The following is a 15,864-nucleotide window of genomic DNA, read 5'->3' on the forward strand; positions in this document are numbered from 1 at the left end:
CCACCCCATTAACACACATAAGGTATATTTTTTAATATGATGCAATCCAGTACACTACCACTCATTATGGGCCCAGTAATAAATATAAAGACATTTATTACATTTCTGGCAATGTCAAAATGAAAATGTATACGCTTTGTAAAAGTAGAATTTATGGCAGAGCTGTTGTATTGGATTACATTAGATTGCACAGGTGTTTCTAATAAAGCGTTCGGTGAGTGTATGTTATTGGTGAAAACAAATGTCTGATACCATAAGAAAACATTTAAGCCTAAATGTTTTTATTTCACGGAGCGCACAATGAGCGCACAATTTATTAACGGATGCAAGGGATTTACCATATCTTTTTCAACCAAATGACTCCACGGAGGCTCCTATATGAAATTAGATTAGTGTCTTAATAATTGAACAAAATCTCCCAAGAATCAAACAAAACTACTTAATTGAGAGTGAATAAAACTAAATTGAAATAAAAAAGACCCCAAAGGCCAAACTTACAATAAAACTATATAGAGATAGAAACATTTAATTACAATATTTTCATTTTTCTTTCACTGATCATGATTTCTCTTTTATGGTCACTTTTATCAGTTTCGCTGCGGGTTTCTTCACTTTTAGTTCGGAATTTTTCTGTTCCATCTAGTTGGTGGGGAGAAATAATATAAGTGAAAATAATATTATCAAATATTTCACTCTTAGACTATAGTTTTTTGAGGGGTTTTTGTAAGTTTTGCCTTTAAGGTAGATTCATTGTTTTTACTTTATTTTTATTAACTTTAATTTTTTATTTTACTTTATTTTTTTAATTATTTTTCTTAGGAGATTTCAATTAATATGAGACATTTAATCCCATTCTCCTTTGTGCTCCTTGGCTTGTAATGAATGTTATAGACTGTAGAAGGCAGCAGTTTATTATACGTGACTCCACACCGCAGCACCGGAAACTCGTTAGAAGAAGAAGAAGAAGAAGAAGAAGCGAAGGTGGTAAAATCGTTTTAACGGAGGGCCAGGGAAGAAAGTAGGACGCTAAATCAAACAGACATACAATCACAATGGTGAGTATTTGACTGCAGTGTTTAGATTAAAGGCTGATAATTATCTTTTAGACAAAAGTTTGTTACCAGTAGCACGACAGCTACTCGGCTAACTGAGTTAGCAGCACTAAAGAGCAGTCACAAAGAGAAATGCTCGGTACGCTAGCTAAGTTAAGTTAGCTGTTGTAGCTAAATTAAACATCATTACCCACAGAGATTGTTTTGAAGTGCATACAGTCTCCACACAGAGCTACAGAAAACCTCTACATCGTGCTACACGTTTAACTTAAATCTGTCATGGTTAGTTTCTGCTCTGCATAGCGGGAAGCATGTATAGACAACGTTATGTAAACGATAAACCTTGAAACCATGTCTGGACTTCAAAATCCAGAAATCCACGAAAAGCTGTGAATAAGTTCTGCACCCAATCCTTCTGCTAAATACAGTTGTGTCAGCTTGAGTTGGTTTTACCGGAATAAAACACTGCTGAGTGAATTGTGGGTTCTCCAGTTATGTTCATCAGTAAATCTAGAAACTCAGAAGAGTGATTATTTCCAGCGGTGCAAACTGCAGAACATTTACTAATGATGGCACAAAACTGGGTCTAAACTTTGCCTTGCTCTAGCTCTAGTCAGATAGGTTTGTTCAGGTAATTAGATAATGTTGATATCAGATGAAACTCAAAGTGTGATCATGTTTTCTTTCGTTTTGTAGCTTCCCCTGTCACTGCTGAAGACTGCCCAGAACCATCCCATGGTGAGGAGACACTGAGCTCTGTCTGCTGGCAAAGAGCGGATCTTAGTGGAACAACAGAACAGATGTTGTCAATGCCTTAACGCTCATGTATCTGTCCATTGACTAATTCATCATTGAGTCTCAAAAATGTTGAAAATAATAAATACTATGCAATAACAAGATGTCAGATACTCAAGTGATTACATACTGACCGGCAGCCAAAACCAATCAGATTTTATGTGAAACAGGCAAAAGCCTGCAAGCAGTAAATGTTCCTATTTATGTTAACTGTAATTATGTTTTATTATCCAATTTAAAAAATTACTGACCATCAATTGTTAGTCTTTCAACTAATCTACTGATTTTGTATTGTAAGAGCTGGTGCTACTGATAATAAGTTACTCAGGTTTGTCTGTGTGCTGTATAGTGTTTGACATGTTGCTGGAGCTGCTTCAGTTCTGACTGTTTAGTTTTCAGGCTAAAAGTTTTAACAAATCTGAAAAACTTGCTGTAGCCAACTTGATGTAGCCAACAATCTTGGCTACATCCTAAATGTGTCCACTGTGTTTGTGTTTGTTGATATTGCAACATGCAGCCTGTAATTGCTGTGCTGTGTTTTGTCAGTTACACCAAGAGAAAACTAATGCAGCTGGCTGTTTGGGGTTTTCTTTCTCTCCTCAGCTGGTGGAGCTGAAGAATGGAGAGACGTACAACGGTCACCTGGTCAGCTGTGACAACTGGATGAACATCAACCTGAGAGAAGTCATTTGCACCTCGAGGGTAAAGCTGAGCTCTGCTTTCACTTCTTTGCTGTCACTTTAGACACAGTGTTTCCAACAATAAGGAGGGCAAAGTGGACAACTCTAACGTCCAGTGTTAACTTGTAGCTGGAGGTGTCAGTGTTGTCTTCAGAGGCTGCTGCTGTAGCTTAAATGCACCCCTCTGAAAATGTAAGAGACAGGAAGTGTTTTTATTTTTGTTTTGTTCTAGTAATTTGGTATTTTCTTTGTGGTTTATGGTTGAAGCTTGTTATCCTCTCAATGTTTTAATGCAGTTGTTTTCGTTACTGAATATTCATGGAATCTAACAGTTATTTTTATAAAGTAATATATGGTCTATAAAATATCATAATGTCCATCACAAGGTAATAATGTGTTATATTCAAATTTCTTACAAGTCTGACTAAAAGTCTAAAACCAAAGGTACATGTTTAGTTAAGTTTTAATCATTAAATGTTTAATAATTTTGCTAAATATTATAAAGTGCTTAATAAGTTAATTACTGTTCTGTCGACCGAATACTTGATCACTTCAAAAATGATTTTGCAATTGTTTGTTCATGTGCGACTCGACTCCCAGACTGTACTTGTTATTTTCCTCTGTCATCTTGTATCAAAAAGAGGAGAGAAATATAACGAAATGTTAAATGACAGGAAATGTTTTTTCCCTTCTCACAGGATGGAGATAAGTTCTGGAGGATGCCTGAGTGCTACATCCGAGGAAGCACTATCAAGTATCTACGAATCCCAGATGAGATCATCGACATGGTGAAGGAGGAGGTGGTGTCGAAGGGTCGCGGACGGGGAGGCGCCCAGCAGAACAAACAGCAGGGCAAAGGAAGAGGAGGAGCCGGCCGAGGTGAGCGGGAACACCCCCTGCTGATCAGACAGACTTAGTTACTGTTGTCACAACATGAATATTAGTGTTGTAGTTTATGGTTGTTTCCCAGTTTTCTCTGTTAATATAAAGGCCTACACTCTGATTGCTCAGGAGCACCAAAGCTTTTGCCAAAAACACTGGTAAATTACACATCAAAATATTTTTATATCATAATTGTCAGGTTTAAACCACATCACTCCGGTTGTGGAGATTTTGGTATGTTAACTTTGGTTGACGAAAATATCCGCTCCTTAATTAATCATTGGGCTGATTTTTTAAAAATGTTTGAACATGAATCACATAACTGAAAAATACATGTCAACAAGCTTAAGTGAAGATATTTTTCCTAATTTTTGAAAGGTTTACATTTTAGAGATGTGTACACACAGTACATCCCATTGGCCTGCATCTCCACACTCTGTGTGCATGTGTCATCTTTCCTAGTCCCACATTTCCTCAGCTTAAATTGAAGATGTTATAAAACATATTATTACCTGGTAAAATCATGTGAAAAACAAATTTAGCCAATAAAATCCTCAAGGAAAATGTTCTCCCATCAGTGTCTGTGAATGTAACCCTTTCAGGTCATGTCTAACAGCTCCGAGGTTTGACCACTGGTTATCTTTAGTTAGAAAAATGTACAAAAAGGCAAACAGCCCGGATTTGTCAACCAGCTTCCTCTTCAGTGGACACACCTTTGTAGGAGTTGCCACAAAAACTGGCTGCTTCTATGCCATTCAAAACTTGAAATGTGAATTTGCATCAGATAGATATTAATATCAGTTTATTGCTGTCAAGAGTCACAAAAATGCTGCCGATATGAGTCAGTTTTTCTTAAATTAGTAGAGAAGATAATTGTGCAGCAGAAAAGCCAAGTTCTTATTTTCTGGGAGAAGTGATTCTACACATTTACAAACCAAGAATCTTTAACTTCATCTTGTTATAAAAAAAAAAAGAACTGCAACTAATCATTAATGTTGTGGTGAAATGGAAATCTTCCTTTACAACATTCAGTTTTTGTTATCAGACCTAACAGAAATTAAGCTTCTGTCTGTCCCTGTTATCTTGTGTTCTCTCTGTAGGTTTGTTTGGCGGTCGTGGCAGAGGAATGACCGGCGCTGGTCGGGGCCTACAGCAGCAGCAGGATAAGAAACCAGGCAAACCACAGGGAATGAAGAACCAGCACTGACAGACAACGTTGCACCTTCAACAAAACAACCTGTTATTTAGAGCGATTACTCCCTTCAGTACATGAAGATAAAATTCTGGTGTTTCCTTCTGCTGTGGTGTTTGTCAAGACTGACCACTGCAGAAATCACACTGGGAGAAGTTGAAAGAAGCTGTGCATTTGCACTAGATTTTGTTTTTTAGCATTGACCGTCAGTGAGTTGGTATTAACTTTTTTTTAATTTTATTATGACCTTATACCAGTGCATCAGTCAGAGCTGGAAGACCAACTTCAGTCTCAGTTTGTGAAATGTATCATTAGAACTTTGCAAGAACTTTTTGTATCATTACACACGATATTATCATCCAAACGTAGTTCAGTTCATCAGTTGGTACACTGGAATTAGGTTTTTATTTTCTGTTTATTTTTATTTTCTTGGTGGTTGTTTGCTTGTCAACTTGTCTCCTGAAGCGTAGTTTTCACGGTGAAGGAACTGCCCGGCCCCAAATTCTGTTGCATGAATATTTTTTTAACCAAGCTCTTTATTTTTGTGTTGTTTTGTGACGTTCTGTGGTTTGCAGCGCTTTCGTTTTGACTGCTGTGCTGCGCGGTCCGATCACGGCAGGTGGAATCGTAGACTGGCAGCATGGGGACGAAGATTCAGTCCTTGAAATTTAACTTTTGTTAAAGCATTTGTAAAATGATACATAATGATGATTAGGATTTCCAGAAAAAAAAAAAGATTCTCATATTCTTAAGGCTGACATGGATAAGTCCAACATGTGTCATGTTGGTTGGGTTTCATTTTATTTTTGTAACAAAAGATGATGTTGTAATTTATTTACATGAGAACATGAGAATAAAACAACTTTTGTTAAAGCAGTCGTTTTTATTTAGAACAGATCTTCTGTCTGAAGGTTCAAAGGTCCTGTTAGTTAAAACAATCTGGAATCAAATTACAATATTTTGCTGCCACACTGATCCAGTTTCTTTGGATAAATGTATGTTTTTAATGGTTTTTAATTCATGGTGATTATAAGACTTGAATTCTGTCCAGGATCAGCTGCTGGTAGGTTTTGAGATAACAAAAAGGCAGAACTGTGATGTGTGGAAGATGTTTGTTTAGCATTATGCTTTATAACAAGGACAGTCTGGCCAGTTCTTTAACACTGATGACTAAATATCTTGAATGAGATCAGAAGTATGTTTTTATTAATCTACCAAACTCCTTATAACTTGCCTTTAAAGGTTTGAAAAACATAAACATATAAACTTAATAAGTGGTTGAACTTGAATCTGTATCTAAGACTGAAGTTTAGCAGACAGGACTGGACCAGCAGCCCAGTTGTTAATGTTTCTTTAAAATCTAAACTTGACATTTTGTGGATTTCTGTATCAGGTTTCATCACCTGCTGTTGAGTTCCTGAAGAACAGAATCAATAGTGGCTTTAAATTAATTTTAATGACCAAAATGTTTTGACAATTGATATTTTCTAATCTGTTTATACTCAAAATGAAGGCCAGACTTACAATATGATTAAGCCACATAGTCTGATATTCATACTAGTTTTATATAACATGTATAGTATATTTAAAAGGATAGAATATTTTGTGTAATTGCTGCAGCACACACACACACACACACAGATCATAGTCACTTTTGGGGACATTACATAGACTTACATTAATTTCCTGGAGACTTACCCTAACCATAACTACTGACCCAAAAATCAGCTTTTACCCAATTGGGGACACGGCTTCTGTCCATTTAACTGGTCTTACGTCTGAAATTTGTCCCTAAAAGTAGCCTATGACAGACCACATATACACACCAAAACAATACATAGAAAGACACACTAACATACTGACATACACACACACACACACACAAATCCTTGTCACCTTGTATCCTTTCTTCAAATTCGGTTGTCTAGAAACAGTGTTAGCTTGTGTTTCAGAGGAATCAGATGGTTTTCTCGCTGATCAACATCATAACAATGCAGCCATGATGTGTACATGAAGTATAGAAAACCTTTTCTGGACAATTTACAACCCATATTTTTTATGCAATTAAAAGTCTAAATATGAAAATCTGATCTTGCTCACTATTTGCTGAGTCACATGTTGGCTCATTGCATTGCTGTCTTACAAACATGAGGTCGTGGGTTCAATCCCACCTGCAGGCAACGTCAGTCTTGGTAGAGTTTCAATACTATCCAGCTTCCAGTAATGCAACACAGTCAATTTCAGCTTTCAGCAAACTCATTAAATTTTTTTCCAAAATTGCATTTCGTAGTTCTGCTACTTCTTACTTACTTATTTTTCCACATTCTGTGTATTTTTTGGACTTTTTTAACTGCTGCATACTTTGTACAAGAAAAACTATTCAAATGTCAAACTTTGCAGCTCATTCAGCAGATGTGTGCTGTTACGTTTCTGTCTTCTAGTATATTCAAGGCTCTGTGGTTAAGCCCTCTGCAATATCATTTTCTAGTTTGACCTGAAACCAAACAGCTGATGGCCGCTTGAGCCAAAAACACTCTGGCTGTATTGAAGTGAACAGGAAAACACACATCTTTCTTAAAATACAAATCCAATACATTTTATAGCTAACATCACTTCTAATGTGTGTCTTGGTGCCATTAAAAAAGATGGTGTCGCTGATTAAATATCAAGAATTAGAAGAGCTGATATTTTCCTTCCTGATTCTTTTACTGATATACTAGATAATGTCAGTGAAGAGTGCACACATATCCAGCATCCACCCATCCCTGCAGGCACCCATGGGTGATGTTTTTGACTCCAAACATTGTCTACAGTCATAAATCAGCTAAATTAAAGTTTTTACTTGACTGACATCTCATACTGCAATGGCTTTGATTCAAAGAGCATTTTACTTTCACATTAATTCGAACAAACATTTCCACACCATCAACTACTTGATTAATAATTTTATTAACTGAGGTTTACGTTGAGAGTACATTACTTCATTGTGAGAAAATATCAGTATATTTTTTTCTTCACAGATTTCTTTGGTAAATAGGAAAATAACTTTTATCCTGAAAAATATAAGAATAATCCTGAAACAAAAAACAGACACACTTGTGCTTTTCAAAGTCATACATAATTTCCCTGAATAGATTTTGAATAGAGTTTTTTTTTTTTTTCAAACAAGACTCCGACCATAATTCTTGAAAACATTTCTATTATTCTAGTACTAGGCAGTAAATAAGCAGTTGGCTCATAGTAAACAAACTATATTTAAGGCAGCGTGTGCTCAAGTTTAATCATCTTGATAGGCTTGATTGTATTTTCGGAGCCGTTTCATGCACATCATCAGAGAAAAATGAATAAAAACAGAAAAAAATAAAAAAAAAATAAAAGTAAAATTAACTTCAAGAATATGATTCAGAAATTAATCTGATGATCTCAAATCTCTTTAAACTAATCTAATTCATCCATTCATCATCCAGTCCTGTTTGGCAATGACAGAGCATTTCCAAGTTTCCACTATCTGGGAGAGCAACAGATTTTCAGGGAACTTGTCTTCCAAGTAAGCAGGCACCTCTTCTTCTTTACGGTCCATGTAGGCGACCAAAGTATCTTTCACACTGAGGAAGACATAATAGACAATTTCACACATTACTTTCTCAGTTCTATTCAAAGGGGAAGATCAGTTTGCACTTAAACATCTTCTCTCTTTAACATTACCGTTCAGTTCAGTTCAAAGATCTGTACTCTCTGACTGTGTGGTCTGTTCATTTTTTTGGGTTAAAACCTAGTACATGGCTGGACCGCGCTGGATGTGCAAACTTGCGGCCACTTTGTTACAGGGACAGTCAGTGGTAGTGTCTATAATGTGAATTCTTGGATATTAAATGTTCATCTGGAGGCTGCAGTAGAAATTATAAATGAAACTTTTGACAACATTGGGTGCGAATTCAGGAGGCTGATCTCCGCCCAGTTACTGCAGTTACAGCAAGCCGCCTACATTAAACTGATATAACAGCTACATGAGTCTCATGTGTTACCTGCAAGACTCATATTTTAATGCTGTTGTTCATTGTTTGTGATGTGAAAACCTCAAAAGAAATAAAAAGTTTGCATCCTGGTAATAGTCCAGTTATAAAATCCAAACACACAACGGAGCATCTCTCCCTCCAGCTGCTGACAGCGTTGCCAGCTGGAGAGTTCACACTGGACAGGAGAGGAGACAGTAGAGACACTGGTACGTGTCTGTTTAAACAGGAGTTTAGCCCATTTCATGGCATTTAACATTGGAGCTGAGAGCTCGGAGCAGGGAACACAGTCACTGTCCTCTGTTTCCATCACAGTTATGTGTTTACGTCATTTAGAGACAAGGCTGTTAAAGTTTGCAGCCTGTCATGTTGTCATGCATATCCAGAGGGACAATGTTAGTAAATTAGAGTAAAATACAGACTTAGCTTATTCCATGCAAAAGCGCTGCACGAAACACAGACGTGGGGGAGCGGGATAACTTCATCACTCACTCACAAAAAGTTCTGTGGGTTTGAAAAACGTTTGGCTGCACAGTATGAGTTTGTAACGACAGTGAGGTTTAGGGGTAAAGCCACATCTCTTCATAAAAACTCTGGAGGTCTATGTGGAGAATATTTGAGTTAAAGAAAAATCCTGAAGCTGTTAAATGGGGTTACCTCCAGAATGGCTGGTAGTTGCCAATGGACTGTGGGCGGCCCAGATTTAACAAGATGAACTCATGCATCTCAAGCAGCCATTGGTCCACGTTTCCTCTGGACACGAAGCCTTTCAGCTGATTCTTGTCCTCTTCTGTCAACGGCTTCTGGTACTCCGCTGGATACCCGGAAAATGGCTCCTTTTTTAAGGAAACATGGAGTGAGATATTTAATATGTATGTTGAATTACAATGTATATATCATGTAAGTCTCTTATTCTGCATTTAACCAGCCCACATAGTAATGCTTACCCTCTTAAGACGCAACATGTTTTCAGATTTGAGGGAGGAGAGAAGTTGCCACAGAGAAATACAGTGTCTGAGAGTACATCTGCCCAGAGCCTGAAGAAACAACACAGCAGAGGAAAGACTTTGTTCCATGAACACTGTGACAGCAAACTACATGAATGTTAAAACTTTGTTTTATTTTGGTTCTGAGTATAGTATTAAGATGAGATTTATTTTTGTGAAGCTTTATTTTGTAGATTACATTATTTTACTTGTGTTTAGGACATAATTTATTTAATAGTAATTATATATACTCTGTAGTTCAAAATGTCCTTATTTTTGTGCAGTTTTAGTTACTGTTTCTGTTGGTGGACTGATATGCTGCGAGCAAGACAATAAGGTGGTGTATTATCTGTCGTCAGAGCTCTGTTGTCCAGTCGCTGTGGTGCTAATTAAATTGTACCAAGCTACGCTGAAGAAACTGTCACCATGCTTTACTTTTAAGTAGTTATAATAATGCATTAACTAGTTAACAGTAAATAATAGCCAGCATTACAAAGGTGGCTATTTTGGCTACTTTTTGAGTTTTGCTGGGGACTAGGAGGCTACCTGATTTTTGAATGACTTTTATCATTAAGTGTGGATTATGTTCTGACACCTAAAAAACTGCACTGCAGTTCTCTTGTTGGACTCAGAGTCACATTTACAAATGTCTTAATGTGTCAGTTTACACTGACAGAAAATAACTGTCCTTCAGCTTCATTCTCCAACATCCAGCCGTGTTGAGGAAACATTAACATTGACACCAGCCAAAAGAGGCTGAATATGCAGTGACCTGTAAGATGTGGCGATCGATGTGGTCGGCCATCTTCAGTATGTCCCGGAGGTAAGCGACCAGAGGATATTTGGGATCACCACCAGTCATGGTGAGGAATCCCAGGAGCAGCTCCACAATCTTGAGTGCCTCACACACCTCGTTGTAGGAGTCCAGCTCTCTGGACAGGCCAGTTCGGATCAGAGAAGACAGCGCCTCCTGAAGGAGCAAAGAAAGTATCAATGAAGCCTGAAGCCGTAATCTACTGTCAATGTAAATCAGCACCAGATGATGTGATGTCTACTGTATGTACATCACTTCACTAAATCACTTTTAAATCATCTTTTAAAAAACGTTTTCTAAAATTCTACTTCTAACACATATCACCTGTTTATTATTATTGTTTTTATCTTATATTATTATTGCTGTTTTTTTTTACAGTTTTATTTTTGTATAGTTAATTATCAGATTTTATTTTAAGTGTTGTATAAATACAATATTATTATTATCATCACATGTTATTACATGTACATGACTATCAATTTTTATACAGTTGATCAAATTAACTGGACGTGCACGATATATAACCTTCAAGCTGACATACCTGCCACATAACAAAATGTTGACATTAATTGTCTAGCCTAATAATATAATATAATCTAGTCAGAGATCCTATTATACAAAAATTAATGGATACAAACACTTTGGAAGATTTGGGAGGGATACAAGGTTTATTAATTTACCTGAGGCACTTTTCCTTTAACAGCTTTGAAGATGGTTTCATAGTCTCTCTCTTGTGTGTTGACCAGAGTTGGAATTCCCTTGAATAAGCAGTGAAATTAGAGAAGCAGGAAAATACAGAAATAAAACTGTTAAATAATCAAGGCACAGAGTAGATGCAACAATGACAAAAAGTATACTGAGATGTAGTAAATTGCTCTGTAAAAGTTAGCTAACCAACACAATGAATACCAACTAGGTTCGCTAACTGCACTAAGTACAATTCAATATGACAGTCCAGAACAAACCAGGTCAGACAAAATAAAGCATCGACTCTCTGTCAGTCTTTCTTGTGTTGGCTGCAGTCTGACATGATGCCACAGGTGTAGGAGGGTCTGTGACACTCTGTTTTTTGCAAGAAATGGCGAATGACTGAATAAACAATTTCACTTAATTCGCTTGTTTGTTCCTTGTCAAGGTGGAACACAATCTAGACTATAATGGACTGTACAGGCCTGCCTAAGCCTGTATGGGTCTGTTTACTCTCCAGTTTGCTTTATTCAAAACATGCTGGGGGACTCACTATGCGATTGATGAGGGGTTTTCCTTGCAGGAAACGGGTGAGGATCTGCTGCTGGATCCTGGGCAGGTCGTACTGTGATATTGTCTCATGGCCATGCTCTAAACTGTACTGGCAGTTGGATAAAACCAGAGGAAGCAGGTCCTTCTCCACCTCATAGCTGATCACATGCTGCTCAGTTAGCTCCGCCACACTCACCCTGTAGCTGCTGCTGCAGTAGAAGTTGGAGACATCATAGTGAAAAAAGTGAATCTTGAATCTGGTATCACTTTTTTATGAAAATGACCATTACAGTGTTTTGCATGTTTAGCCTGTTCACTGCATTTGTTTGAATGTTTAAATGTGCATTTTGGTATTGAAGTGATGCTTTCACCACATTCCCCCTATCTTTTTAAGGCTTCTGTGTTTGTAGTTTTGTTGTACTATTGAAAGCATATTTTTCAGCCTGCATTTCTTCCAACAATGATAGATTGATCAAACAGGTTAGTATGGGAGAGCAAAATGTGATGGATTGTCTGTTAGTGGAGCCTCAGAATGCACACTAGACTAGACAAATGAACACATCTAACATATATGTCAGTGACAAAGACAAATATTCTAACAGACCCTTTATTAAACCAATATAACGGACTTGATACAAGCATTCCTCACTGATGATGCAGATTCCATGTAGCAGATTATCAATTTCCCGTGAATGCCTGTTGAGGGTGCCCTGACATGTGGCTCTGCCAACATAGCAAACATGAGGAGTTGTGGTAACTCCATAAGTGCAGCTCTATCTGTAGTAAGTTGGCTAGCTGAGACCTTGGTAGTAGAGCTATGGGCCCTCCAAGACAACTGCATATCAGACATAAAGGTGACTGTAAAAGTAAAAAAACAGACAATGAGGATGGAAGAGGATTCTGTGGATCCCTGGTGGGGTCAGAGGTTTGGTGGAAATACATTAAACACAGTCTGCTGAAAGAAAGCTGACATCAAATAGCACAACATGTTGTCTGAACCTGATGGTAGCATACTGATCAATATGAAATGTAATAAAAATTTCCCACTCGATAAAGTTAAAATGCACTCCTCCCCTGGTCAAGATCAGTGCAGTGTCACAAGATAAGTGCATCGCTCAAAGACACTTCAGGTACAACGACAAAGCAACATTGGTAATACAGTATTTTGCATCATTAAACTGAAGAAACTGAAACTTGTTTACGTAGGTTCATGTATGTATGTTTTGTACCTGCTGTCCTCTCCAGTGTGGCTGTCCACAGTGTTGACCAGCTCATTGTGGAGCGCCACCAGGTAGCTGACCAACCCTGTGGCGCACAGGCCTGGACCCTGCCGCCGGGGCAAGAGGTACTGCAGGTCACTGTTCAGGTCCAAATCCTCACTGCAAAATTCATCTGGGATCTTCATCTCATCTGCAGATTATTAATGTCCATGTAAATACACTCACTGGGAATGCCACAGCTAAACGTTTATAGGTCAAATAAGAGGATAAGTGCTTTACTCACTGCTGGTTACAGACACTCTGAGCAGATTCCATGTTTTCAGGAAGATGTCGATGTGTTTTTCAAACCATGACCTCATTTCTAAACAAAATAAGTTGAAAATATTAACAGTCACATTTGTTGTGTATACATTTATCTTTCTAATTTGTATGACAAGAATTGAACTAGAAAGGGCAACAATTCAGTGTGCTGAAGGTCTTCAGGCTGCAGTGGTCTTCACTTTGACTTATTATAAACAAACCAAGAGCTGTAACCATGAAGTCATATGAACTGACACATAGCTCATTCATTGGACAGTTTTGGTGACTGCTGTCCTGCGTCATCAGAGCCGCATGTTCCCACATGAGAGATATGAAATTCCAGTAATTGACAGCAATTCCTTGATTGATCAAGATTCTCAGTTTGAGAAATACGAGGCTTGTGGAACATTCTGGTGTATAAAATGTTTGTGAAGAGTCCAAAATCAATTTTTCCTAAAAACCACAGCTTCTCACTCTATAGATGACATAATACCCTCTGCCTTCCAGAGACATATATTACACCAAAAAAAAAGATTCTTATACTGTATATCAAGCTCTTGATACAATAAATTGTAATTGTAAGAAGGATAAATTCATTGTTGGTTTGGCTCTGCACATCTGATTTGTTGACAATAAGAAAAATATAGAAAATCGCCAGACTTATCCTTTAATAATTCCAAATTCCCACCAAGTGCATATACATGAAGCTGGACGCAAAATTAGTGTCATTGTTCATGAATATCACAGTTTTACCTGTTTGCTTCTCAATGAACTCTCCGATGGAGCCCACTATCTGGTCAGATGCGTTCTGGAACTTTCTCACCAAACGTTTCTGCAGGATTAGGATATCTGGAAGAAGCTTAATCTGGCGAAATTCTCTTTCCTGCAAAAGAAATTAAAGGGTTGATAGTCATGCCTCATAACCAGACGCTGCATATATAAAGTCATTAAGGTAAATGACCATAATACATCTCTGGCCATTTGTGATTTTGTTGTTCAAAACAGATGACCAGCTGTCAAGGTGAAAAAATAACTTTTCACATCACTGAAACTTTAAAGAGATTTTGATTCAGTTTTTTTTATTTGAAGCCTGCTGGGATAGTAAGTACAAGTTCTACTCAATTTTCAATCACACAAGTGATAAAATCAATAATGTAATGTTCATTACTTCCCAAAATTGTTTTGGAAATTAAAAAAATTATATAGAAATGCAGCTGAAAATGTAAATATAGGTTGTTAAAATTAAAATTTGCAATGTCATTTTTAGATTAAAAGACATCTCTCATTAGAAAATCTCTTAAAGTGTCCAAAATGCAAAAGAGTTCATCCTCTGAATGGGCAGTTACTTAAATCAATCTACTCATCAGATACTGATGACGTGTACAAGTGGAAACTTTGAACTGATGCTCTAGATTAAAGGTCAGGAGGAAATTGGGCCCGTTGTTGTCACAAAAGCATAGCCAGAGATGTTTGGAAGCAGTTAATCTAACAAACATTCACCTTCTGCAGGAACTTCCAGAGCAAAGGCAGCTCCTCCTTTTGGTCATTATACTCCACAATGTGTGTGAGGCTGAGCAATGAGAGCCTCTCTCTGCAGCTCCACACCGCTGAGCTGTGGACCTGAGAGCCCTGCGGCAGCGACGTCAGGAAGGTACAATCATCACCAAAAGTCGTCCTCATAATGAAGTTGGAAGAAACACGGGAGTCAGTCCTGATGCTGCCTTGTGCTTCTTGTAGGAACTGATCAAGATCCTAGACACAAAATATTGGTAGCAGAGTTTACAGCAGAAAAGGGAAATTTATATTTATATAGTGCAACAAAAAACATAAAAATATCTGCATATAATGCATATGGAATAAAAATGCTAATATTAACGGAATATACTGAGAAGCAATTATAAAAATTAAACAAAATAAATGGGTAATAATATGATTAAACATTACTCATATTGACACTGATGGCCTTGTAGATGGCCACAGAATATACAGCATGTATGAATCAAAAGGTATGCAGTGTTCATACATAAAAGCTTCATACACATAGGAGGATAAATGACATTATGTAAAAAGGTACTGCAAAAGGTAAAAGTTGTTACCTTCACCTGGGGCGTCATAATTTCTGCAGCCACAGTCGTCTCCCAGGTGTTCCTGGATGCTTTTGTTGTCAGGTGAGGATCGGCTAGACAAAGTCAAACAGAAGGTATTTTGTAAAATACACCATGTACAGTTATATTCTCCACCCTTTAAAAATGTGTAAGATAAAAAACAGTAGGAGACAGTATCCATATTTCTCAATGTATATCTGTCTCCTTAATGATCGACTTGACAAAATATGTACGTATTGACAGGATGAAAATACTGAACAATTAGGATTCTATAAGATGGTGAATTGTTTGATGAGTATAAATAGGAAGCTCCATGAATCATTACATAACACATGATCACAACAGTCTATAGAGCTGGTTAAAGAAGACAGAAAAACTAAAAGCTGCTTAATTGATTACACAACATCAAGCACACTGTTTATTGCTTTTCTTTTTGAAGTTAATTTCCACTCATTTTTCCCACCACTGACCATATATGACATTTTTATTTAATTTAATTTGGGCAAATATGGTCACTCTGCAGTGTCTCAGTTAGTGTGGGTGGGCCTTATCTTATCATGATTTAGACAAAATAGATGAGGTAATA

At 37.3% G+C, this 15,864-nt stretch overlaps 2 protein-coding genes across 6 annotated transcripts in view; one reads left to right on the forward strand and one right to left on the reverse strand.

Moving 5' to 3' along the window:
* The first annotated feature begins 932 nt into the window (after positions 1-932).
* On the forward strand, positions 933-5,474 carry lsm4 (LSM4 homolog, U6 small nuclear RNA and mRNA degradation associated). The gene is made up of 5 exons (XM_044362463.1): positions 933-1,055; positions 1,749-1,790; positions 2,451-2,549; positions 3,226-3,406; positions 4,510-5,474. Exons 1-5 carry the CDS (start codon positions 1,053-1,055, stop codon positions 4,614-4,616), a joined length of 432 nt encoding a protein of 143 aa, XP_044218398.1. The 5' UTR covers positions 933-1,052; the 3' UTR covers positions 4,617-5,474.
* A 2,057-nt stretch (positions 5,475-7,531) lies between these two features.
* LOC122988462 (E3 ubiquitin-protein ligase rnf213-alpha-like) overlaps positions 7,532-15,864 on the reverse strand; it is a 56,524-nt gene continuing 48,191 nt past the window's right edge. For 3 of the 5 annotated variants that reach the window (XM_044360776.1, XM_044360779.1, XM_044360778.1), the window contains 11 exons: positions 15,270-15,352; positions 14,674-14,925; positions 13,927-14,056; positions 13,157-13,234; positions 12,883-13,063; positions 11,655-11,862; positions 11,095-11,172; positions 10,373-10,570; positions 9,562-9,651; positions 9,272-9,450; positions 7,532-8,206 (listed from right to left, as the gene is read on the reverse strand). In XM_044360776.1, the coding sequence (XP_044216711.1) occupies positions 8,050-8,206; positions 9,272-9,450; positions 9,562-9,651; positions 10,373-10,570; positions 11,095-11,172; positions 11,655-11,862; positions 12,883-13,063; positions 13,157-13,234; positions 13,927-14,056; positions 14,674-14,925; positions 15,270-15,352 (1,634 nt within the window). In that variant the 3' untranslated portion in view covers positions 7,532-8,049. Of the gene's footprint in view, positions 8,207-9,271; positions 9,451-9,561; positions 9,652-10,372; positions 10,571-11,094; positions 11,173-11,654; positions 11,863-12,882; positions 13,064-13,156; positions 13,235-13,454; positions 13,674-13,874; positions 14,057-14,673; positions 14,926-15,269; positions 15,353-15,864 lie in introns of those variants that run through there. The other 2 variants (XM_044360777.1, XM_044360780.1) reach the window with 2 other exon arrangements.

Source organism: Thunnus albacares, chromosome 9 (genome assembly GCF_914725855.1).
Source record: "Thunnus albacares chromosome 9, fThuAlb1.1, whole genome shotgun sequence".
NCBI classification, from domain to species: Eukaryota; Metazoa; Chordata; class Actinopteri; order Scombriformes; family Scombridae; genus Thunnus; species Thunnus albacares.